General features: G+C 43.2%; 1 protein-coding gene across 7 annotated transcripts in view; it reads left to right on the forward strand.

Moving 5' to 3' along the window:
* The window catches only part of LOC121315196 (plectin-like), a 125,086-nt gene extending 102,128 nt beyond the window's left edge, over positions 1-22,958 (forward strand). For 6 of the 7 annotated variants that reach the window (XM_041249259.1, XM_041249260.1, XM_041249254.1 and 3 more), the window contains 8 exons: positions 255-611; positions 944-1,027; positions 1,215-1,319; positions 3,572-3,670; positions 8,794-12,174; positions 12,565-19,931; positions 20,598-20,726; positions 21,109-22,958. In XM_041249259.1, coding sequence (XP_041105193.1) covers positions 255-611; positions 944-1,027; positions 1,215-1,319; positions 3,572-3,670; positions 8,794-12,174; positions 12,565-18,795 — 10,257 coding nt within the window. In that variant the 3' untranslated portion in view covers positions 18,796-19,931; positions 20,598-20,726; positions 21,109-22,958. The remainder of the gene's footprint in view (positions 1-254; positions 612-943; positions 1,028-1,214; positions 1,320-3,571; positions 3,671-8,793; positions 12,175-12,564; positions 19,932-20,597; positions 20,727-21,108) is intronic. The other variant, XM_041249255.1, reaches the window with a different exon arrangement.
* The last annotated feature ends 4,036 nt before the right edge of the window (positions 22,959-26,994 follow it).

The following is a 26,994-nucleotide window of genomic DNA, read 5'->3' on the forward strand; positions in this document are numbered from 1 at the left end:
AACATGTATAAATGTAGCCTTGACACACGCTCAAACACAGAACACACTTATAATCATGTATACACACACATAGCCTTGACACACTCTCACTAATTTTCAAAGTGCCAGATCACTAAACAACAACCAAAGCAGATCTGATATTATAATAATCAGATATAATAATCTACTACAATCATTATATGTTAACCACATGCATGTTTATCTGTGCTGGAAGCGAGCAGCTGGACTCACCTGCTGCTCTCTTACCCCCGTAGAAAACCCGCAGCGAGGCTGAGGGACGCCAGCCTGTGTTTGACGGCCTGGAGGCCGAGCTGAGCAGCGCTTCAGCAGTGAGCGAGCGCCTGTCCCGCGTGCACAACGAGCGCGACGCCGACCTGGATCGATACCGCCTGTGTGTGAGCAGCCTGCTGGAGCGCTGGCAGGGCATCTTCACACAGCTAGACCTGCGCCAGCGGGAACTGGAGCAGCTGGGCCGCCAGCTCCGCTACTACCGTGAGAGCTACGACTGGCTCATCACCTGGATCACAGACGCCAAGCAGCGGCAAGAGAACATCCAGGCTGTGTCCATCAGCAACAGCAAGACACTGAAGGAGCAGCTGACCCAGGAGAAGGTATGTCTTCATACTGATCCGAAGAGAGCTCAAAGGACTGCTTCCTCCTAGTGCAGACTGATTTCCAGGTGCCGTTTCAGCGCTAGCCCAACGCAAGGAATTTCAATGAATGTAAAAATGTGGAGAACTATTCAGGGGGGAATGATAAATCCTGCAAAATGTATAGCTAAATGTTTTAACTTTTGTATAGATTTTCTTAAAAAAATATGCATAAATGAATATAATCCATTCATTATTTAATTAACATATTAATCCACGGTGGTATATACATTTTCAAATAAAACTAGTTTGAGATTGAGATACTTACCCAGCACTCTGTCTCTCCCGTGCAGAGACTACTAGAAGAGATCGAGAAGAACAAAGACAAGGTGGATGAGTGCCAGAAATACGCCAAGGGGTACATCGACACAATCAAGGTAACAGTGCTGCTCTGTGCAGTCCATCAATAGAGCCATTTCTCTAGCTGTACAATAGTATGGCTAACACCTATATCCTTCCACACACAATGCACTTTTGTTCTGCATGCTAAGCTGTTGCAAATCTGTATCTGTCACACTACCCAGGGCCAGGTAGCTTTGAGCTCAACGTCTTCTGTTTCCTCAGGACTATGAGCTTCAGTTGGTGACTTACAAAGCCATGGTGGAACCACTGGCCTCTCCTGTCAAGAAGACCAAAGTGGAATCTGCAGCTGATAACATTATCCAGGAGGTGAGTTTCTTTGCTACTGACCCAATGGTGTATTTGTCAGACAATGTATTGTGAATATCTCGAATGAGGAAATCTTACCCCAGTATTAAACTAATTGTTTGATTAAACAAACTGATTGTTTCCCGTACTTATCATACTGTATATTAGAAAACGATTCAGTACCATCAACTAATCAGTTTCCAGCTCTAGCGGGCTTCTATCAGACAGTAGATGCCTGCTGCTACGTCACAGGATCAACTGTGAGTTAAATTTAAAATCAATTTGTGCAAGTGCCGGCTTTTCATTTTGATTTGCCGTAATGAAAACTTAGTTGACATCTATTGGACAGTAAATACTAAACAATTGGTCAAACTTAATTTTATCATCCACCGAAACCAACCAATCAATATTTTCTAATGACAAAAGCAACCACTCCTGCAACTGCTGAATCAGCCAATCACAGCCTGTCAGTTCGACTAGAGTTCAGCATCTTTCAACAACAACAAACTGAGACACAAACAGTTCAGTAATACAGCTCCATTCAGATATCTGGCACAGTTCAGTAATACAGCTCGATTCAGATATCTGGCACAGTTCAGTAATACAGCTCCATTCAGATATCTGGCACAGTTCAGTAATACAGCTCCATTCAGATATCTGACACAGTTCAGTAATACAGCTCCATTCAGATATCTGACACAGTTCAGTAATACAGCTCCATTCAGATATCTGACACAGTTCAGTAATACAGCTCCATTCAGATATCTGACACAGTTCAGTAATACAGCTGATTCAGATATCTGACACAGTTCAGTAATACAGCTCCATTCAGATATCTGACACAGTTCAGTAATACAGCTCCATTCAGATATCTGACACAGTTCAGTAATACAGCTCCATTCAGATATCTGACACAGTTCAGTAATACAGCTCCATTCAGATATCTGACACAGTTCAGTAATACAGCTCCATTCAGATATCTGACACAGTTCAGTAATACAGCTCCATTCAGATATCTGACACAGTTCAGTAATACAGCCCCATTCAGATATCTGACACAGTTCAGTAATACAGCCCCATTCAGATATCTGACACAGTTCAGTAATACAGCTCCATTCAGATATCTGACACAGTTCAGTAATACAGCTCCATTCAGATATCTGACACAGTTCAGTAATACAGCTCCATTCAGATATCTGACACAGTTCAGTAATACAGCTCCATTCAGATATCTGACACAGTTCAGTAATACAGCTCCATTCAGATATCTGACACAGTTCAGTAATACAGCTCCATTCAGATATCTGACACAGTTCAGTAATACAGCTCCATTCAGATATCTGACACAGTTCAGTAATACAGCTCCATTCAGATATCTGACACAGTTCAGTAATACAGCTCCATTCAGATATCTGGCACAGTTCAGTAATACAGCTCCATTCAGATATCTGACACAGTTCAGTAATACAGCTCCATTCAGATATCTGACACAGTTCAGTAATACAGCTCCATTCAGATATCTGACACAGTTCAGTAATACAGCTCCATTCAGATATCTGACACAGTTCAGTAATACAGCTCCATTCAGATATCTGACACAGTTCAGTAATACAGCTCCATTCAGATATCTGACACAGTTCAGTAATACAGCTCCATTCAGATATCTGACACAGTTCAGTAATACAGCTCCATTCAGATATCTGACACAGTTCAGTAATACAGCTCCATTCAGATATCTGACACAGTTCAGTAATACAGCTCCATTCAGATATCTGACACAGTTCAGTAATACAGCTCCATTCAGATATCTGACACAGTTCAGTAATACAGCTCCATTCAGATATCTGACACAGTTCAGATAAACTAGAAGCAACTCAGAAAAAGAAACAGGCTAGTTTTGGGATTATTTTTCCAAAAAGTTTTTCAGCAGAGGGGTACCTGACAAATCATTGCAAGCTTTACATTAGAATAAGAGAAAAAACTGTTCTCTAGTAGCGATAGTGCCCTCTTGGTGTGGTAGTTTGACCTTGACTTTCGTTAGTATCCTCACCTTCGGCTCGGGACATGTTAAGTTCAGTCGCGGTCAACTAGCATACAATAGAGCCTTGATCGATGGGCACTATCGCTTAATTATAACTCTTAATTAAAATAACTTTGTAACATAAGGGGGCATATCTTAAGATAAAAGACGTGTGGTCTATTTTAATTATCCACTGTAGTCTCTTGTAATTCCCCATTAATCATGAACTAACACAGTGTTTTTCTTTTATCAGTATGTCACTCTGAGGACCCGCTACAGTGAACTGACAACCCTAACCAGCCAGTACATCAAATTCATCACAGAGACCCAGCGACGCCTGGAGCAGGACGAGGTACGTGACTGTGCCCAGGAAGCACAGCAGAAAAAAACACCCTGGGAGTGTTTGATCGCTTTGCACATTATCCCTTTACTGTTGGGTTTCTGCTTTATGTGCTGTATGAATCCTAAAGTACTTGAGTGTCACCATTCAGGGTCTGTCTGTTACAATCTTAATCTACTGAGGTGTTAAATCTATCAAGTAGCATGTAACTGGCATGTAAATGGAGAGAAGAGCAGCTCTGCAGTTCACCTCATTGCTCAGCAGTATCTGTCTTCCTGTCAGAACCCGTACCAGCGCACTGGCTCTTCTTCAGCAGAATAAGGCACTTCCCAGACTCACTTGGTACAGAATCTCTTCAACACACAGCAGTCTCTCGATTTATCCATCAGAGGAACCAATTGGCCATGAGGCAATGTTAAAAATCATTAAAAAGCTGCTCCCGTGTGGAGAATATAAAACGCTTTGCTTGCTAAGTTATTGCTGGTTAAAGTCTCTCCTCAGTTCCAGCACACAGGTCTCTGCTTGTCTCTGAAACATCACAGGGAACCTTGCTAGTTTCCCATCTGGCTACATCAAGCTCTGCTTTGTTAATTGAAAGTCTTGTCATTGCATTCCAGTTTGGAGTGCATGAACCAGATAAAAACAATGTGTGCTTCAGCTGACCATTTCACTCGTCTCAGGACTAACACTATTTTATTATTTATGTTCCTTTCTGTTATAACCCTAACTTTTCTTGTTTGATGTGTTCTTATCACTTCTCTAAACTGCTTGCCAGTGCTTTGTCATGATGATTGTTTGTGTTGATTGGGCGCTAAAGAGGTAAATTACCCACCACGCACCAGTTTTTCAACTGACCACCTCTGCATGACTTTCCCTGCCCCCACACATACCACCAGGCTTAGAATCCTTTCAGAGTGAAATGACTTTAGTCAGAACAGCATTCTATGGGTTTGGATGAATATTTCCATTGTTGTGGTTCTAGAGCAATACTCAGTACACAAGCTGCTTTTACTGTGGATTTCTCATACACTCTGTGGGATTGCACAGGTTTGTGATGTCAGTCTATTTAAATGGCCACCGTGTTCTGGACTCAGTGGCTTTCATGGAGCTTGACCACATCATCATTGTTGTGCTGGATACTGCTACAAAACCTCGACATGTACATCCATTTGTGTTATTATTTAAAAACAAAACTTCTATTTTAAACCGTACTACACTAGGAGGTAACAGTATGTAATAATTGTATTATATAAATATAAAAAAAAAAAAAACAACACAATATTCTACTTTGGCATATTTTTTTGCGACAATTTCTGTGGAGTGAAAACAAAAGATGAGTCTACTCTGATTACTGTAATTGTATATTCTAATTAAAGACGTTTCACTAAAGCTTCTCTGTTGTAGTACAGTTCACCAGTCATCTCATTGTACTCCTCCTGCAGCAGTACTTTCTAGTGCATTGAAAGAAAAGGGCATTGGAAGGTGGCTCTTAGATGAAGTGCCAGTTTAACCTGCACTTGTATGTATTCTGCGGCCTGTTACAGATGTGTAATGTGAGGGTTATCACATTACAAGTATTGACTTGACTTTTGGTTGATGAATTGGGGCTCCCTTTTTTGGTACAATGAAATTCTCTTTCACAGATTCATTAGGACTGTGAGAGCACACATAGTTTTATCAAAACCACCCCAATACCCTGTGCTGCATGCTGACTTTGACTGCATGCTTCAGTTCAGAGCTGTACGAAGTGAAGTAAAGTACTATTCTATCTTCCATACATTCTGTTAAATAGGTCTTTAAAATGGGCAGTCCAGGGGGCCTGTGTATTAAGAGCCAGCAAGCGCAAGTAGATGCAGGTTAATATTGGATTTTTGCTGAGCGAGTGCGCACCTCAAAAGCAGCGGGCTATGTATTTACTGTGGAGTGTTGGAAACGGAGCCTGTGCATCTGAATGTGGGCCATGGTATTTAAATGAAGTGAATGTGGGCCGGAGTATTTAAATGAAGTGATGTGGGCTGGAATATTCAAATGAAGTGAATGTGGGCTGGAATATTTAAATGAAGTGAATGTGGGCTGGAATATTTAAATGAAGTGAATGTGCCTCGTATCAGAATCGTGTCAGCTTTGGATTTGGCTGAAGGGGGAATTGTGTAGCTTTTGCTTGAAATCCTGGCACCGTATCCAATACCCCTTTCACACACAAATGAGCCATCTCAGAGACGATGAAATAATTTTTTAACATACCCATTCACACAGTGCGAAATTGTGCAATCTATACAGATATAATACTATCATAACCCTTTCACACAGACAAAAGGATCATGACAGTCAACAGACCATTCTCACTTCAACAAAATCTTTTCTTTTTCTTTCAACACCCTGCAAAGCAAATGCATTATATTGCATATTGCGTATCATTTAAAACACCTCTGAAGGTTTTGATAGGAGCACCTTTCATATTTTAAATACTGCTCCCATTATTCATTTTCATTAACATTGTTAAACCATCTCAATTACTGTACATCATGAATATTAGACGATGTAAAACGTGCTTTCCTCTCCCTGTAAAGAAGATGTAGTCACTACAATACTGTGCACACAACCTGTTTCAGAAAGTAGATACATTTTTCCTGGGGACTCAGTCTTTTTAAGATTAGTATGATCTGTCTGTGTCTCTCTCATATTGTGTGGCTGTGTTTCAACTACAAACATCCTATTAAACAATTATTGAAAAATGAAAAAATGATACAAAACAGAAGCAGCACCACTAGTGACTACTGGGGTGATTTTTTTGTCACTGTCAAAAACATTTGTAATTGGTGAGAGTGAAGAGTGACAGTGAAAAGATTACAATAAAATATAAAATTTATTTTTAATAGAGCCCTTCATAAACTAATTAAGACACACAAATGCAGGCACTGAGTCAGAGATATCATTTTTTCCCCAAAGACATGTGTTTAAAACACAATTAAATATGTATATACAGTTTATTATTTATGTATGCATTCTTGGTATAAACAAGATATCTCATTAAAGGCCATGCCATGCAGAATGTGTATGTTATTGCCACATCTGCCCGTGACGGAAATAGCATATGTCATGGCTTTTCATGTCTCATCTCTGTCTGGAGAACATGCTCACACAAGCACACTTTTTTATAGCCCTGTGTAAACAGGCTGTAGGGGTGACCAGGAAATGAAACCAAAACACACAGGAACTGTGGTGAAACTGAGACGCTGCGGAGCTCAGTGTTTTATTAACACACAGGAACTGAGACGCTGCGGAGCTCAGTGTTTTATTAACACACAGAAATTAAAAGGTTGAACAAAACAGCACACGGCCAAAATAAACAGACAAACAAAACGGACTAACACTAAACAAACAGCGGCCGAACAGACAAACAAACACACAAGTATTGTGCTGGTCCTTCCAGCACGAAGTAGCGATTGTATTATTTATTTTATTTATTCATTTAATGAATTCCACACCCGTTCTCCACTAACCGTACACACAACCATGAGTGAGTAAAACCTGCATTTATATATATATATATATATATATATATATATATATATATATATATATATATATATATATATTTTTTTTTCTAATTCACTTGAATCCCAGCATGTGAATGCATCTGTGCAATCCAGTGCACACATACTATTAGATAGTTTATCTGCATGTTAATACCTGTGCCTAAATACAACTATATATTTTAAATCACTCGTGTTACACAAACCCATTTATATCCCGTGCACAAATACTATACACCAACATTAACACACCGCACGCTATACATAAACATAAAATACACACAGGGGCGGGGCACGCTGCCACACCCCATCACATCATTTCCACCAAGTTCAAAGTGGCACAGAGTTAAGCATGTATGTGTAGTGGAGCGATTAGATCCATTATGCACAGGTGCATCTGGTCTGCATGTGTAATCAGGAGCATGTCAGAGGTCAATGAGATGCTAATGACCTATCTGCATATACCCTGGAGCAGAGGCGTAACATTGCCCTTATGAATTTGCGCCCGCATACTTTTTGAGATACAGTGGGCATTTCCCTTTCTTACATGTGTCGCAACTTCATATTTGCACTTGCACAACTCTTAGTACATAGACCCCCATGGTATATTTATTTAACCGCTGGCTTATATTTGTGTGATATTATATTGTGTAATATATAATATAATATATAATATTATATAATATATATATAGATATATATTATATAATATATATAGATATATATATCTATACTGTAATCTATATCTATATATATATATATATAATAGTAAATAGTAAATATGGACCGGAGAGGAAGGCTATACTGGAAGGGAAGACTGTTGTTCTTGGCTTTCCTTGGGGCAATAATTTTCCACTATTAGTCGGCAGTATATATTTAATATATGAGTCAGTCAAAATAATAAGAGAGGCCAGGTTGGATAGTAAATATGACTTTATATACTGTAAACTCATAAATATTTGCAATCTTTTTAGTATGCCTTTTTCTGCACATAAAAAAAATATATATTTTGGCACAGATATCTTTGTGTTGTACATATAATGAAGGAATATACTACTACCAGTGCAACAGGTCGCCAACATTTCAGGAGCAAAATAGGTTTTATGGTTGTGATTCGCCAAATATTTTGGTCGCAAATATTTATGGCTTTACAGTATTTTGTTTAAATATAGCTGATACAAATAATTTAGTAAATAACTAAATTACAGAGAATGTTTTTGAAGTTCATACCGCCAGTTTTTTCTTTCTTTTCTGGTATGTTTTGTAATTCATTTTCTGTTCAGCAGTTTGTTTCATTCTGCCATTTTATCTTGTTGTTAGGAGTGGAGGTGGAGGGTGTTCCTTTAAAAAGGGGCGGGACTGATAGGGTTGTGAACCAATCACTTGACAGAGGGAGACTATTGCCCGGTGGTGTAAGGATGTTAGGGCAATAGTTCAATCTATTTTTGCTCCTATGATAAGGTTTTAACCAACCACAGGCCAAACTATAGTTTTTAAGTTGCTCATTAACTTAATAACTAGACTCTACCCTGTGCTTATTTTTAATTTATGTTTTTTATCTTTTTCTCTTATTTTATTTTTCCACTGTTACTAATGCAGAAGGCAGCTGAGAAACTTAAAGAGGAGGAGATGAGAAAGATGGCAGAAATGCAAGCCGAGTTAGACAAGCAGAAGCAGCTGGCCGAGGCTCATGCCAAAGCTATTGCCAAGGCTGAGAAAGAGGCCCGGGAGCTGAAGCTCAAGATGCAGGAGGAGGTCACCAAGAGAGAGGCAGTGGCTGTTGATGCTGAGCAACAGAAGCAGAACATCCAGCAGGAGCTGCAGCAGCTCAGGAACAACTCGGTCACGGAAATCAAGTCCAAGACCCAGCAAGTGGAGGAAGCCCTTTCGAGCCGCACCAGGATTGAGGAGGAAATCCGGCTGGTCAGGATTCAGTTGGAGACTACCGTCAAGCAGAAATCTAATGCAGAGTCTGAGCTTCAGCAGCTGAGGCAAAGGGCTGAGGAGGCAGAAAGGCAGAGAAAAGCCGCCCAGGAAGAGGCTGAAAAGCTCCTCAAACAAGTGAAAGAAGAGTCCCAGAAAAAGCGTCAGGCCGAGGAAGAGCTGAAGAAGAAAGTAGAGGCAGAAAAAGAAGCTGCCAGACAGAAGCAAAAGGCCATGGACGACTTGGAGAAACTGAAAATGCAGGCAGAAGAGGCAGAACGAAGGATGAAACAAGCAGAGATAGAAAAGGATAGGCAATTTAAGGTTGCCCAAGAGGTAGCACAAAAGAGTGCTGCGGCAGAGCTTCAGAGCAAGCGCATGTCCTTCGCTGAAAAGACAGCACAGTTAGAACAGTCTCTTAAGCAGGAGCATGTCACCGTCACTTACCTTCAGGAGGAAGCGGAGCGTCTCAAGAGGCAGCAGGAGGAGGCAGATAATGCCAGAGAGGAAGCAGAGAAAGAACTAGAAAAATGGAGACAGAAGGCCAACGAGGCCCTCAGGTTGAGGCTCCAAGCAGAGGAAATAGCCCATAAGAAGAGCCTGGCACAAGAGGACGCTGAAAAGCAGAAAGAGGAGGCTGAGCGAGAAGCCAAGAAGAGAGCCAAGGCCGAGGAAGCTGCCTTGAGGCAAAAAGAGATGGCAGAGCACGAGCTGGAGAAGCAGAGGCAAATTGCAGAGGGCACTGCTCAGCAGAAGCTATCAGCTGAACAGGAACTCATCCGACTGAGAGCTGAGTTTGAACACGGTGAACAGCAGAGATCCCTGCTTGAGGAAGAGCTTTACCGCCTCAAAAATGAGGTCAACGAGGCAGTGCAACAAAGAAAACTGCTGGAAGACGAACTAGCCAAAGTTAGGGCTGAAATGGAGATCCTCCTAGAGTCAAAGTCTAAGGCTGAAAAGGAAACAATGTCTAACTCTGAGAAGAGCAAGCAGCTGCTTGAGGCTGAGGCCGCTAAGATGAGGGAGCTTGCTGAAGAGGCCATGAAGCTTCGGTCTGTCTCTGAAGAGTCCAAAAGACAGAGACAACTAGCAGAGGAGGAAGCAGCTCGACAGAGAACAGAGGCTGAAAGAATCCTAAAGGAAAAGCTGGCCGCAATCAACGAAGCCACACGCTTAAAAACAGAGGCAGAGATCGCCCTGAAAGAGAAAGAGGCAGAAAATGAGCGCTTGAGAAGGCAGGCAGAAGATGAGGCTTACCAAAGAAAGATCCTGGAGGAGCAAGCATCCCAACACAAGCAAGATATTGAGGAGAAGATTAATCTTCTCAAGAAGTCTTCAGAGTCTGAACTGGCGAGGCAGAAGGCTATAGTGGATGAGACTTTAAAACAGAGGAGGGTTGTCGAGGAAGAGATACGGATGCTGAAGATCAGCTTTGAAAAAGCCTCATCTGGCAAGCTGGACCTGGAGCTGGCGCTAAACAAACTGAAAAACATTGCAGATGAGACTCAGCGTAGTAAGGAGCAGGCTGAGAAAGAAGCTGAAAAGCAACGTCAGCTGGCTCTTGAGGAAGAAAACAGACGCAAGGAGGCAGAGGAGAAGGTAAAGAAGATTGCGGCTGCTGAAGAAGAAGCTGCCCGTCAACACAAGGCAGCTCAGGGTGAAGTTGAACGCCTCAAGAAGAAAGCTGAGGAGGCTAGGAAGCAGAAAGAACTTGCTGAGAAAGAGGCAGAGAAGCAGATTCAGCTAGCACAACAGGCTGCCGAGAAACGCATTGCTGCTGAAGAGAAGGCCCACATTGTTCTTGTGCAGCAGAAAGAACAGGAGCTAATGCAGACCAGGATGCAGGAACAATCTGCCCTGGATAAGCTGAAGGACGAGGCAGAAAAAGCCAAGAAGATGGCAGAAGAAGCAGAAAAGGCTAAACAGAAGGCACAGCAGGAAGCGGCCCGTTTCCGACAGCAAGCTGAAGAGGCTGAGCGTCAGAAGCAAGCAGCTGAAATTGAAGCCACCAACCAAGCTGAGGCCCAACATGATGCAGAACAACGGCGAAAGGAAGCAGAGTTTGAGGCAGCTAAGCGTGCCCAGACTGAGGCTGCAGCTTTGAAACAGAAGGAATTAGCAGATGCTGAGATGGAGAAGCACAAAAAGATTGCAGAACAAACTGTGAAGCAGAAGACTCAAGTTGAACAAGAGCTGACAAAGGTGAAGCTACAGCTGGAAGAAACAGATACACAGAAGGGTCTTCTGGATGAGGAGCTGCATCGCCTCAAGGATGAAGTTACTGATGCCGTCAGACAGAAAGCTCAAGTTGAAGAGGAGCTGTTCAAGGTCCGAATCCAAATGGAAGAGGTGATAAAACTGAAGATCAGAATTGAGAATGAAAACCAGATGCTGATGAAAAAAGACAAGGAGAGCACCCAACAGTTCCTGCAAGAGGAGGCAGAAAATATGAAAAAGCTGGCAGAGGAAGCTGCCCGCCTCAGCGTGGCGGCCCAAGAGGCTGCTCGTTTGAGGCAGATAGCAGAATCTGACTTGGCTCAACAGCGTGCCCTTGCAGAAAAAATGTTGAAAGAGAAAATGCAGGCCATCCAAGAGGCATCCAGACTGAAAGCAGAGGCAGAGATGCTCCAGAGACAGAAAGATCTAGCCCAGGAGCAGGCCCAGAAGCTCTTGGAAGACAAACAGCAGATGCAGCAACGACTAGAAGAGGAGACAGAGGGGTTCCAAAAAACCCTGGAGGCTGAGCGCAGGAGACAGCTGGAGATCACAGCTGAGGCTGAAAAGCTGAAGCTAAAGGTGTCTCAACTGAGTGATGCTCAGTCCAGAGCTGTGGAGGAAGCCAAGAAGTTCAAGAGGCAGGCCGATGAGATCAGTTCTCGTCTCCATGAGACTGAGCTCTACAACAAACAGAAATTTGCTGTGGTAGAGAAGCTGGAGGTCCAACGACTCCAGAGCAACAAAGAATCTGATGACCTCCGCAGAGCCATCGCTGAACTTGAGAAAGAGAAGGCAAAACTGAAAAAAGAAGCTGATGACTTACAGAAGAAAACTACAGAGGTATTTCAAAATGACTTGTTAATAGAAGTATTTTAACAGCATAATTTGCATAGTGATTGCTGTTTACATAATCATAAGTAATTGTACTTATTAGCAGCTCATATCAAACATTAATAGATTAAAATAAAAACAGAATTCCTAGAGTTTTGTTTAAAAAACAATATTGGGGTTACAGCCACAATAAAACATTGGTTTAAACATTAATTTAAACCAATGTCATTGGCAACAGCAAGAACATTGAAATGGTATGAGGGGTATATTGGTGCTTAGTAATTGTGGCTTTTCACTGCATGCCTCTTTTATAGATTCACTCATTTTAAGTAACTGCATACCTCTATTTCCTGACTCACTCATTTTAAAACTAAAGCTTTTTTTTCATATTTCCATTAGATGGCAGTTGCCCAGCAGGAACAGATCAAGCAGGAGACTCATATTCTTCAAAAGACTTTCATAACAGAAAAGGAGATGCTCATAAAGAAGGAGAAATTTATTGAGGAAGAGAAATCAAAGCTGGAAAAACGGTTTGAGGAGGAGATGAAAAAGGCCAAGGCTCTTAAAGATGAACAAGAGCGGCAGAGGAAGCAGATGGAGGAGGACAAGAAGAAGCTTCAGTCCACCATGGATGCTGCTCTGAAGAAGCAACAAGATGCCGAGAAGGAGGTCCGCAGCAAGCAGATCGAGCTGCTGGAGCTGGAGAAGAAAAGACTGGAGCAGGAGAAACTGCTGGCTGAGGAGAACCGGAAGCTACGTGAGAAGTTGCAGCAGCTCCAGAGTGTAAATGGTGGGGGGACAGTCGATTCAGTGGGCAGCGGCAAGCAAAATGGAGAAGCAGGGCCAGCTTTTGATGGCATTCGTGAAAAGGTCCCTGCCAGCAGACTTTTTGAAGTTGGAATCTTGAGCATAACTCATATGGATAAACTGAAGAAAGGTAAAACCACTGTGGAAGAACTCGCCAAGACTGAGAACCTGAAGAATTACTTGCAAGGAAAGAACAGCATTGGAGGAATCTTGCTAAAGCCAAACAAGAAAATGAGCCTCTATCAAGCTTTGAAGGATAAAATAATTACACCAGGGACTGCTATGATCCTGCTGGAAGCACAGGCTGCCTCTGGGTACATTATTGACCCAATAAAGAATAAAAAGCTTTCAGTCAATGAAGCTGTAAAAGAGGGGCTAATTGGACCAGAGCTGCACAACAATATGCTCTCAGCTGAAAGAGCAGTCACAGGCTATAAAGATCCCTACACAGGTAACAAGATCTCCCTCTTTGAAGCCATGAAAAAGGGCCTAATTATAAAGGAACATGGCATTCGCCTGTTAGAGGCACAGATAGCTACAGGTGGCATCATTGACCCAGTGAACAGCCACCGTGTACCAATTGAGACCGCATATAAGCTGGGCTTCTTTGACACAGAAATGAACAAGATCTTGTCTGACCCAAATGATGACACCAAAGGATTTTTTGATCCAAACACTCAGGAAAACCTCACTTACCTGCAGCTGATGGAGAGATGTGTATCAGATCCCGAAACCGGTCTTTGTCTCCTTCCTATAACAGAAAAAGCAGCCAAAAGTGAACAAACCTACACTGACGAAGAAACAAAAGATGTGTTTAGAAAAGCCACCGTCTCTGTTCCATTTGGGAGATTCAAGGACAAGACTGTCACCATATGGGAAATCATCAACTCTGAGTATTTCACAGAGGAGCAAAGAAGGGATCTCATTCGGCAGTACAAGACAGGGAAAATCACTGTGGAGAAAATAATCAAGATCATCGTCACAGTGGTGGAAGAGGGCGAGAAAAAGAAACAAGTGGCATTTGAGGGTCTTAGGGCTCCTGTCCCCGCGAAAGAACTCTTGGAGTCCAAAATCATTGACACAGACTTGTACAACCAGTTACACCAGGGAAAAACATCTATTAAGGATGTGTCTGAGCTGGAGCCAGTTAAGAAGTGCCTGAAAGGTACAAACAGCATTGCAGGGGTTGTGATCGAGTCAACCAAGGAGAAGTTACCCATCTATCAGGCAATGAAGAAAGACTTTCTGCAACAGGGGACTGCACTTGCTCTCTTAGAGGCCCAAGCTGCCACTGGCTATATTATCAACCCAGTCACTAATGAGAAGCTTACTGTTGATGAGGCTGTCAAAGCACGTCTTGTTGGCCCTGAACTGCATGATAGGCTGCTATCTGCAGAGAGAGCTGTGACTGGGTTCAAGGATCCTTACACTGGAAGCACAGTCTCCTTGTTCCAGGCCATGCAAAAGGACCTGATTCACAAAGAGCAGGGAGTCCGTTTGCTAGATGCCCAGTTGGCAACCGGAGGTGTCATTGACCCGGTCAAAAGCCATCGTGTTCCAGTGGATATTGCCTGCAAGCGTGGGTATCTTGATGATGAGATGAACAAGATCCTTTTAAACCCAACCGATGACACCAAAGGCTTCTTTGACCCTAACACACAGGAGAATGTGACATATCTGCAGCTGATAAAAAGATGTGTCACTGACAAAGATACTGGTCTGTGCTTGCTGCCCCTCTCAGAGCAAGCTATTAAAGCCAAGGAAGAGCAGAAACGCTCTGATATCCAGACTAAAGAGGCTCTGAACCAGGCTACAGTGGAGGTGCAATCTGGACCCTTCAAGGGAAAAAGAGTGACAATCTGGGAAATCATCAACTCTGAGTATTTGACAGAAGAACAAAGGATTGAGCTGATTAGACAGTACAGGACAGGCAAGATGACTATGGAGAAGATCATTAAGATTGTGATTACTATCATTGATGAAACAGAGACCAAGAAACAAAAGCAGGTTAGCTTTAATGGCCTGAGAGCTCCAGTCCCAGCCAGCTCATTGCTTGACTCCAGTATTATTGACAGAGCTACATACGACCAGCTCCAGCAGGGCAAGAAGACACCAAAAGAAGTCTCTGAAATCGATTCAGTGAAGAAATACCTGCAAGGGACCAACAGCATTGCTGGCATCTACGTGGAGCCTGCCAAAGAAAAAATGACCATTTACCAAGCTATGAATAAACATTATATAAGACCAAGCACAGCTGTTGGTTTGCTGGAAGCACAAGCAGCTACTGGATTTATAATTGATCCAATGAAAAACCAGAAGCTCACAGTCCATGATGCTGTCAAGGCAGGTATTGTTGGCCCAGAACTCCATGAAAAACTTCTCACTGCTGAAAAAGCAGTAACTGGTTACAAAGATCCTTATACTGGAAATAAAATCTCTGTCTTCCAAGCAATGCAGAAGGATCTGGTCTTAAAAGAACAGGCAATTCGACTCCTGGAAGCTCAGATTGCCACTGGTGGCATCATTGATCCTGTAAACAGCCACCGTGTGCCTATTGAGGTGGCCTGTAAACGGGGGTATTTTGACCAAGTAATTAACAAGTTGCTCTCTCACCCTTCAGATGATACCAAAGGTTTTGTTGATCCAAACACTAATGACAAGCTCACCTACCAGCAGCTGAAAGAAAGGTGCATTAGAGACCCAGATACTGGACTCTGCTTTATCCTACTCAAAAAGACAGAGGGACCGTCAGTGGTGGAGAAGACTTTTATGTACACTGAAGAACAAACCATGAACGAATTTGACAAAACCCAAGTTGACATTCCTCTTGATAGCTATGCTGAGAAGCCAATGTCCCTGTGGGATGTCATGAACTCTGACCTAATTCCAGAGGAGGAAAGGATTAAACTTTTGGAAGAGTATAGGTCAGGCAGTATCACAAAGGAACGCATGATCATTATCATTATCGAAATTATTGAGCAGAGAGAGATCATTAGGCATAAACAGAGCATTTCTTGTGATGTTATTCGACGCAGGGTTACTATTGAAGAATTATACAGTGCCAGGATCATTGACCTTGAAACCTATAACTTGCTCAAACAAGGAAAAAAGACCATAAGAGAAATCATGGAAACTGAGATTGTTAAACGTTACCTGTTTGGCACCGGCAGTGTTGCTGGTTTTCTGGCCTCCTCAAAGGAAAAGATTAGCATCTATCAGGCAATGAAGAGAGGTCTGATTAGGCCTGAAGTAGCCATTGGTCTTTTGGAAGCTCAAGCAGCAACTGGGTTCATGATTGACCCAGTAAAAGATGAAATGTTAACTGTTGACGAGGCTGTTAGAAAGAATGTTGTTGGGCCAGAGATCCATGATAAGCTCCTCTCAGCTGAGAGAGCAGTTACAGGTTACAGGGACCCTTACAGTGGGAAAACCATCTCCCTTTTCCAGGCCATGAAGAAAGACTTGATCTCTGAAGAGTATGCCCTCAAGTTACTTGAAGCTCAGTTTGCCACAGGTGGCATCATGGACCCAGAATACAATTTCCACTTGCCAACAGACGTTGCCTTGCAACGTGGGTACATGAATAAAGAAACGAATGAGAAGATTTCTGATCCAAGTGGGGATGTCAAAGGCTACCTGGATCCTGTCACAGAGGAAAAGCTTTCCTATGCTCAGCTGCTTAAGAGATGCAAGATTGACATGGGCACCGGCCTCCGTCTGCTATCGCTGTCAGATAAGAGGTTGATGTTTAAAGGTTTGAGAAAGGAGATTACCATGGAAGAGCTCATGCGTTCTGAGATTATAGATCAGAAGACAGTTCAGCAGCTCCAGGAAGGTTTGACTACTGTTGAAGAAGTAAGCAGGCAACTTCAAAAATACCTGGAAGGCACCAGCTGTATTGCCGGAGTCTTTGTTGAATCCACTAAAGACCGCCTTTCAGTCTACCAGGCAATGAAGAAGAACATGATTAGGCCAGGGACTGCTTTTGAACTTCTGGAAGCTCAAGCTGCTACAGGATATGTGATTGACCCAATAAAGAACCAGAAGCTGACAGTCAATGAGGCTGTCCTGATGGGAATTGTAGGCCCTGAGTTCAAAGATAAACTGCTGTCTGCTGAGAGAGCTGTAACAGGTTACAAAGACCCATATTCTGGCAAAATAATTTCTCTATTCCAGGCCATGAAAAAAGGGCTAATCTTAAAGGACCATGGCATCCGTCTTATTGAAGCTCAGATTGCTACTGGAGGAATCATCGATCCAGAGGAAAGCCATCGCTTACCAGTAGAGGTGGCATACAAACGCGGCCTGTTTGATGAGGAGATGAACAAGATCCTTTCAGACCCCAATGATGACACAAAAGGTTTCTTTGACCCGAACACAGAGGAGAACTTGACTTACCTGCAGCTGATGGAAAGGTGCTTCACAGACCCTGAGACAGGCCTGGTCCTACTGTTTCTAAAAGAGAAGAAACGGGAAAGGAAGACTTCTTCTATGTCTTCTGTCCGCAAACGCAGAGTGGTTATTGTGGATCCCGACACAGGCAAAGAGATGTCTGTGTACGAAGCTTATCGCAAGGAGCTTATTGACCACCAGACCTACCTTGAGCTTTCAGAGCAGGAGTGTGAATGGGAAGAAATAACCATCTCTTCCTCTGATGGTGTGGTCAAATCCATCATAATCGACAGGAGGTCTGGCCGGCAGTATGACATTGATGATGCACTTTCCAGATGTCTCATCAGTCAGTCTTCCTTGGACCAATATCGCTCTGGCAGTCTCTCCATCACAGAGTTTGCTGACATGTTGTCAGGCAACATGAGTGGGTTCCGTTCCAGATCCTCCTCCATCGGATCATCCTCCTCCTATCCAATGAGTCCCGTCCCATCAATCAGGACCCCTGTAACTACATGGAATGACCCTACTGAGGAAACAGGTCCAGTTGCTGGAATCCTAGACACTGACACATTGGAGAAGGTTTCCATTACCGAAGCCATTCACCGCAACCTAGTAGACAACATAACTGGTCAAAGACTCTTGGAGGCCCAGTCTTGCACAGGAGGCATAATCGATCCCAACACTGGGGAAAGGTTCCCTGTGGCTGATGCTGTGAATAAGGGGTTGGTGGACAAAATTATGGTGGACCGCATCAACCTGGCCCAAAAGGCCTACCATGGATTTGAAGACCCAAGAACCAAGACAAAGATGTCTGCTGCCCAGGCCTTAAAGAAAGGCTGGCTACACTATGAAGCTGGCCAACGCTTCCTGGAAGTCCAGTATCTCACTGGTGGGTTAATTGAACCTGATGTGACTGGCAGAGTCCAGCTTGATGAAGCCATCAGAAAGGGAACCTTGGATGCCCGCACTGCACAGAAGCTCAGAGACGTGAGCGCTTACACCAAATACCTGACCTGCCCTAAAACCAAACTGAAGATCTCCTACAAGGATGCCATGGACAGGAGCATGGTTGAAGAAGGCTCTGGACTGCGTCTACTAGAGGCCTCTTCAGAGTCATCCAAAGGGCTGTACAGCCCCTACAATGCCAGTGCCTCTGGGTCAGCCTCCGGATCCAGGTCAGGGTCCAGAACTGGATCAAGAACAGGATCAAGACGGGGCAGCTTCGATGCCACTGGAACGTCATTCCCTATGTCCTTCTCCTCATCTTCCTACACCTCCACAAGCTATGGTCGTCGATACGACGCCGGGCCTCACAGTGGATTGAATTTGGATCAGCTTGCACAAGCCCTATCCGCATTCAGTAGGAACTGCAGTCTTGAAGAAAGAGCGATCTTCACAGCAGTACAACCGCTACACTCTACAGTGGCATAGATTATAGGAAACAAAAAAATACATTATTTATTCTGCTCTACATGTAGTTGAGTTTTCTAGGACTTTACTAGTGCTGTCTAAATCGTACTTCCTTTCTACCTATCATTTCTACCTGTTCATCCTCTATTCCAAACCAAGCCATTGGCTGAAAGATTAATTGAATGCAGAAACAACACCTGTTTTTATTGTTCTGTTTTGCTGGTCTTTTCAATAATAGCATTTTAATCAGTTTTAGCTTTGAATGAATAATGTAACAGATTTTTATGACTGGCTACAGATCATTTCGCACTATACTTGATCAACTTTGATCAATTGCATTTTCCAGCCTTAATTTCTTCTAAAATTATTTTTATTAAGATTATTTTCTCATAGCCTCAAAGTACTTCAAAGTTATCGATTCAATGACAATACAGCACATTTTATGTTTAAAGAAAAATATATATATATATATATATATATATATATATATATATATATATATATATATATATATATATATATATATATATGTGTGTTTGTATTTCTGTATATGTGTATGGGGAAATGAACACAGGTCAATTTAAAAAATATATAAGATTAAATGAGAATGACTGAATCTAGCCAAGCTAACAAAAATAAAAAATGAAAGTCTTGACTATCTGCAGAGCAGAATAAACACACCAGCCACATAATGGACAACAATGGAGAAAAGGAAAACACTGACAGTAAATGCTTCAAGACACCACGCTTTTATATCTTCAATATCACACTGCCAGGTTTAGCCCTCTGTCAACCCAAAGCAAGGACTCAAGCAAGTGTGCAGCCTCCAAACTTCATAGATAAACACATATTACCTACATTCATGTACGGCAAGAAGTATCAACAGCCTATAACCTTCCTGCACCCTTCTAAGAAACCATCCTGTTCTCTATAGAAATACATACAGATCATGTTCTATAGAAATACATGGGGACTCTCCACCACAGAGGCCAAAGGATAAAGCATGCCTGCTGTAGCTCAAGAAAGCAAATAAGACTTTGGAATGTTGGATTTCTTCTGGCTTCAATGAATATGGATGCAGTTAGAAGCAGGAGCTTCTTGAACCCTCAGACTCTTCAGACCCTCCTAGGAAACACAGTATGATGGAAGTGGTGCTAGTAAGTAAAATCAAGTCGAATTCCTTCACTTTAAAACATTTTCCGTTGATTTTTATTTTTTGTAGTTGGATTGTTTCCTCTAGCTGCTTTCACTGTATTGTTTACTCACTTGTATCTTAACAGTGTTTCACATGTCACGACTCCTCTCTTTCTCCATCCACTTACCTGAGTGAGATTAGAAGCTGCCCAGAACAGAGGGGCTGCTGTGATGTCAGCCTATCCCTTTTCTCTATTCTGTTTTTCTATCTGGGGAGTGGTTCACATGTCCAGAATATTATTCCAATCAATTAAACGGTGCCCTTGCATGGTGAAAGTGCTTTCTGTTGCTCTTTCACATGATGGCCTGGTGGGACTCATTTTATCTTTGGATGGTTTTTTTTATGAGATTTCTATGCACAAGTGCTGTAAGGAACACATGGTGGAACTTCACAATACTGTATTCCGTGCATAGCATTCGAGTTTAGCATGTTAAGAGGCAATCACACATGTTTATCATGAAACGGGAGATTCCCCTGCTGTTGTCATGAAAATACTTTCTCATAGGAGACTTGTGCCTACATAGACCAGAGACTGTTGAATATAGAAACAGGCAAGGTGTTAGTTTAAAGCTGAAACCTTTCTTTTTTCTTTTTCGTTTCTGAAACAGTTTTTTTCTGTTGGTTCTAGGCATACCTTTCCACTGCTTTACTGCAAAGGCAAGGAGCAGAGGGAGAGATTCGGAGCTGGATGTCTGAGTGTCAGGGTCCTCGCACTGGCCAAAGCTGCAACCGACTGCCTGCATGTCAAGAGATCCAGGTACACATGAACCCCATCTTCATTGTTGTTTTTTGACATCTGGTTCATCAGGTTTGAGATCTCAAAGCAGCACTTGCGCTGGCTTCGCAAAAATGTTCTGCTTACCTTCTAAGCACACAGGACTGGTTTGGTGGGGGAAGGGCAGCTGGTTTGGGAGGCTGCCGAGTTGAGAAAAGCAGCTGTCCTGAGATGCCCCTGTGTACTTCCTTGGTTGGTTATTGCAATAATCAAAGGGTTATAATTTTTTCGGAAATCTCATTTGCTGTTTTTATGCTAATGCAGGACATTGTAATAAAGAAGGGGGCTATTGGATATGTTACTGTTTTGTCTTGTTTGTATTATTCATTCCATTGATTTGAAATCATATCGTGTTTTATTTTAGATCTTCATTCAAGCATTCTGCTCCTTCTCCCACCACACCCCCTGCCTGAAGAGAATTGAGACATATCACACCTTCGAGAAGCCTTGCGATTCCAGGAACAAGCTATATGCACCCTGTCCTGACCTGACCGAACCCAGAATCACTATACACACTGCAGCACACTAAATAGACTGAGATAAGACACCTTGCACATGCCTTGCTTGGAAATTCTCAGAGCTACACTATATTACATTGGCCAATAAGACTGTCTCACCCCATGCACTTTACAGGACCAGCTGAGGGTTAATATTGGCTGTGCTCCTTATATGGTATTGACCCAATATGTAAAATGACTTGTGTTACTGTACATAACAATAAATGATCCTGTTTGGAAACTTTCAAAACATTTTGGAGGTCATGTTACAAAATGTTAATTTACTTTGAAAATGTCAGCATTATCATTGCAAGGAATCTCACTGTGTTTTGTGTATCTCAGATTTGAAATGTTTCAACATGAGTTTCACATTGACATGAAGAAGACAAATCAATTGGACAGTGCTGTATGAGTGGAGTAAAAAGCTAGGAAGGTGAAATATTGCAATAACTGGACTTGTAGGTTACACTTTGAGGTAGATCAGGGAGGCACATGTTCTCCATTTCTAGAATTCAGTGAACCCATAGTGCTCCCTCATGTGGCTGCACACAAACACACACACACACTGTGTCTGGTCCATCAACACACTACAGAATAGTGACTCACCAAAGAAATGTGCCTTCTATCCAAAACTAGAGAAGGAATATTGCCATCCATGGCATGGCTTTTATTAAGTGTTATCTTTAATCAGTTATTTAGCATCTGCTGTAGTAACAGGGATCCAACAGTACTATAAGAAGAATTTGAAAAGCAATAATACCCTGTTCACTAAAATCAGCCACTGCAGCTAAACGGTACTGTGCTACTGTAGTAACTGGCATTCAGGACTTGCTAGTTTATTTACCCCCAAAACCTTGTTTTTGTTTGTCCTGAAGGATGTTATAAAGACAATGTTCTTTTTTCTTTAAATCTTTAAAATGTGGTATTTAGTGATTTTTTTTTTTTTTTTTTTTTAATTAATGTTTTATAATTACTGGTAACCCTTATTTTAAAATAGTGTAATCTTGCAATCAGTTTTAATACAGCTTATGCTGGGAGAAAAATCAATCTTGGCTTAGTACTGGTTTACATTATTGGGCCACTGGATGTTTAAGAAAGAATATACTACATGCAGTGTGCTTCAAAATAAGTAATATCATATTTGTCTTTTGCTACAAAATGCCAAATTGTTTGTGAATAGTAATTGTTCAGTTTGTGCCACACATTTTCTCCTTGATGCTAAATCTTAGTAAACAAGAGTAACTATGCCTGCCTCACTCCTTCCTCAAGGATCCAAGAGCTTTAGAATGTGTTGCCTTTTGCATCTTGACCTGACCCCATGTGCTTTCCAAGTAGCAATAGTTTTGTCATGTACGTGCTCCTTCAAGCTACCTGACTTCTATAAATCATATGTTTTCGTTTTTCCATCATACTGTATTTTTGATATTATATATAAAGATATTTTTGCTTTGCATGTTTTACTAACTCAGTAGTACAATATATATATTAAAAAAAAAAAAAAAAACAGAGCAAGATAATAGTCATTTTAAGTATATCTGTATACACTTGTTCAAGCTGGTTTATATAATTAAAAAAATACATAATTATTCAGAACTAACTGGTTGATTTTGCCCATAATACTGAGGTTGTGTTGTTATGGTTAGAAAGAAAAGAGAAATCTGATGTATTTTTGAGTATAACATGACAATCTAATGTAAATAAACCGATGTGCTGTAAAGAAGACGTTGTCATTCGTCTGTTGATCAATCTCCACGTTATATGTAACATTGCTCCATCTGCTTCTATGGATTTCAGGGTTCAAATGTTACAAGGGACATATGGATAAAAGGGAATATTTTCACACAGTACAGAACAATACAATGTTTAACAAGAACAGACAACCTTTTAAAGAGGCCTGTTCTTTCAAGGGTAGAGATAAACAGAGCAGCTTTAATTCTGTTAATTTGGTACAGTCATTTCCAACATGCTAACATTCAAATGACACTGTCCTTTCCTGTTTGGTTTGCAGTACACTAGCGTGCCACGTGGTGCGTGCAGTGCAGTGCGAGTCAGCACTGGAGGGAGTGTTTTCAAAGCTGCACAAAAGATTCCCTTGAAAAGCCATGCTGTATCACCTCATCTTAGCTGTAGGGGCAGTCACGTATCAACACTAGCACTCCACATTCACAGCTCTGCTGTTGAAGCCATGCTGCATCACCTCATCTTAGCTGTAGAGGCAGTCACGTATCAACACTAGCACTCCACATTCACAGCTCTGCTGTTGAAGCCATGCTGCATCACCTCATCTTAGCTGTAGAGGCAGTCACGTATCAACACTAGCACTCCACATTCACAGCTCTGCTGTTGAAGCCATGCTGCATCACCTCATCTTAGCTGTAGGGGCAGTCACGTACAACACTAGCACTCCACATTCACAGCTCTGCTGTTGAAGCCATGCTGCATCACCTCATCTTAGCTGTAGGGGCAGTCACGTACAACACTAGCACTCCACATTCACAGCTCTGCTGTTGAAGCCATGCTGCATCACCTCATCTTAGCTGTAGGGGCAGTCACGTACAACACTAGCACTCCACATTCACAGCTCTGCTGTTGAAGCCATGCTGCATCACCTCATCTTAGCTGTAGGGGCAGTCACGTATCAACACTAGCACTCCACATTCACAGCTCTGCTGTTGAAGCCATGCTGCATCACCTCATATTAGCTGTAGGGGCAGTCACGTATCAACACTAGCACTCCACATTCACAGCTCTGCTGTTGAAGCCATGCTGCATCACCTCATATTAGCTGTAGGGGCAGTCACGTATCAACACTAGCACTCCACATTCACAGCTCTGCTGTTGAAGCCATGCTGCATCACCTCATCTTAGCTGTAGGGGCAGTCACGTACAACACTAGCACTCCACATTCACAGCTCTGCTGTTGAAGCCATGCTGCATCACCTCATCTTAGCTGTAGAGGCAGTCACGTATCAACACTAGCTCTCCACATTCACAGCTCTGCTGTTGAAGCCATGTTGCATCACCTCAGCTGTAGGGGCAGTCATGTATCAGCCCAGCACACTAAGGAAATCTAAATACTCGTTTTAAGTGCAGCCTGATTTACCTTGACAAATCAACAAGTTTTTAAAATGCACTGGAATTCACTTACCCATTTCAATGCTGTATTTCGCCAGCGGTTGGAAGCTGCACACAGCTCTGCAGTTTAATCCAGTGTACCAATGTGAGGGTGTGTATCCCTGTGCTCATGAACCTGCAATAGTTCAGGTGTGATGCCAGTGTGAGGGTGTGTGTCCCTGTGCTCATGAGCCTGCAATAGTTCAGGTGTGATGCCAGTGTGAGGGTGTGTATCCCTGTGCTCATGAGCCTGCAATAGTTCCGGTGTGATGGTGTGTATCCCTGTGCTCATGAGTCTGCAATAGATCAGGTGTGATGCCAGTGTGAGGGTGTGTGTCCCTGTGCTCATGAGCCTGCAATAGTTCAGATGTAATGCCAGTGTGAGGGTGTGTATCCCTTTGCTCATGAGCCTGCAATAGTGAGGGTGTGTATCTCTGTGCTCATGAGCCTGCAATAGTTCAGGTGTGATGCCAGTGTGAGGGTGTGTGTTCATGTGCTCAAGATCTTACAATAGTTCCGGTGTGAGTGTGTGTATCCCTGTGCTCATGAGCCTGCAATACTGAGGGTGTGTATCTCTGTGCTCAGGAGCCTGAAATAGTTCAGGTGTGATGCCAGTGTGAGGGTGTGTATCCCTGTGCTCATGAGCCTGCAATAGTTCAGGTGTGATGCCAGTGTGAGGGTGTGTATCCCTGTGCTCATGAGCCTGCAATAGTTCCGGTGTGATGCCAGTGCGAGGGTGTGTGTTCCTGTGCTCACGAGCCTGCAATATTGAGGATGTGTATCCCTGTGCTCATGAGCCTGCAATAGTTCAGGTGTGATGCCAGTGTGAGGGTGTGTATCCCTGTGCTCATGAGCCTGCAATAGTTCAGGTTTGATGCCAGTGTGAGGGTGTGTGTCCCTGTGCTCATGAGCCTGCAATAGTTCAGGTGTGATGCCAGTGTGAGGGTGTGTATCCCTGTGCTCATGAGCCTGCAATAGTTCCGGTGTGAGGGTGTGTATCCCTGTGCTCATGAGCCTGCAATAGTTCAGGTGTGATGCCAGTGTGAGGGTGTGTGTTCATGTGCTCAAGAGCCTGCAATAGTTCAGGTTTGATGCCAGTGTGAGGGTGTGTATCCCTTTGCTCACGAGCCTGCAATAGTGAGGGTGTGTATCCCTGTGCTCATGAGTCTGCAATAGTTCAGGTGTGATGCCAGTGTGAGGGTGTGTGTCCCTGTGCTCATGAGCCTGCAATAGTTCAGGTGTGATATCAGTGTGAGGGTGTGTATCCCTGTGCTCATGAGCCTGCAATAGTTCAGGTGTGATGCCAGTGTGAGGGTGTGTGTTTATGTGCTCAAGAGCCTGCAATAGTTCAGGTGTGATGTCAGTGTGAGGGTGTGTATCCCTGTGCTCATGAGCCTGCAATAGTTCAGGTGTGATGCCAGTGTGAGGGTGTGTGTTTATGTGCTCAAGAGCCTGCAATAGTTCAGGTGTGATGCCAGTGTGAGGGTGTGTATCCCTGTTCTCATGAGCCTGCAATAGTTCAGGTGTGATGCCAGTGTGAGGGTGTGTGTCCCTGTGCTCAAGTGCCTGCTATAGTTCCGGTGTGAGGGTGTGTATCCCTGTGCTCATGAGCCTACAGTAGTTCAGGTGTGATGCCAGTGTGAGGGTGTGTCCCCCTGTGCTCATGAGCCTGCAATAGTTCAGGTGTGATGCCAGTGTGAGGGTGTGTATCCCTGTGCTCATGAGCCTGCAATAGTTCAGGTGTGATGCCAGTGTGAGGGTGTGTGTCCCTGTGCTCATGAGCCTGCAATAGTTCAGGTGTGATGCCAGTGTGAGGGTGTGTATCCCTGTGCTCATGAGCCTGCAGTAGTTCAGGTGTGATGCCAGTGTGAGGGTGTGTGTTCATGTGCTCAAGATCCTACAATAGTTCCGGTGTGAGGGTGTGTATCCCTGTGCTCATGAGCCTGCAATAGTGAGGGTGTGTATCTCTGTGCTCATGAGCCTGCAGTAGTTCAGGTGTGATGCCAGTGTGAGGGTGTGTATCCCTGTGCTCATGAGCCTGCAGTAGTTCAGGTGTGATGCCAGTGTGAGGGTGTGTATCCCTGTGCTCATGAGCCTGCAATAGTTCAGGTGTGATGCCAGTGTGAGGGTGTGTGTCCCTGTGCTCATGAGCCTGCAATAGTTCAGGTGTGATGCCAGTGTGAGGGTGGGTGTGTATCCCTGTGCTCAGGTGTGATGCCTGAGGGTGTGTATCCCTGTGCTCAAGAGCCTGCTATAGTTCCGGTGTGAGGGTGTGTATCCCTGTGCTCATGAGCCTGCAATAGTTCAGGTGTGAGGGTGTGTGTCCCTGTGCTCATGAACCTGCAATAGTTCAGGTGTGATGCCAGTGTGAGGGTGTGTGTTCATGTGCTCAAGAGCCTGCAATAGTTCAGGTGTGATGCCAGTGTGAGGGTGTGTGTCCCTGTGCTCATGAGCCTGCAATAGTTCAGGTGTGATGCCAGTGTGAGGGTGTGTGTTCATGTGCTCATGAGCCTGCAGTAGTTCAGGTGTGATGCCAGTGTGAGGGTGTGTGTCCCTGTGCTCATGAGCCTGCAATAGTTCAGGTGTGATGCCAGTGTGAGGGTGTGTATCCCTGTGCTCATGAGCCTGCAATAGTTCCG

The sequence above is a fragment of the Polyodon spathula genome, chromosome 4, assembly GCF_017654505.1.
Source record: "Polyodon spathula isolate WHYD16114869_AA chromosome 4, ASM1765450v1, whole genome shotgun sequence".
Lineage (NCBI taxonomy): Eukaryota > Metazoa > Chordata > Actinopteri > Acipenseriformes > Polyodontidae > Polyodon > Polyodon spathula.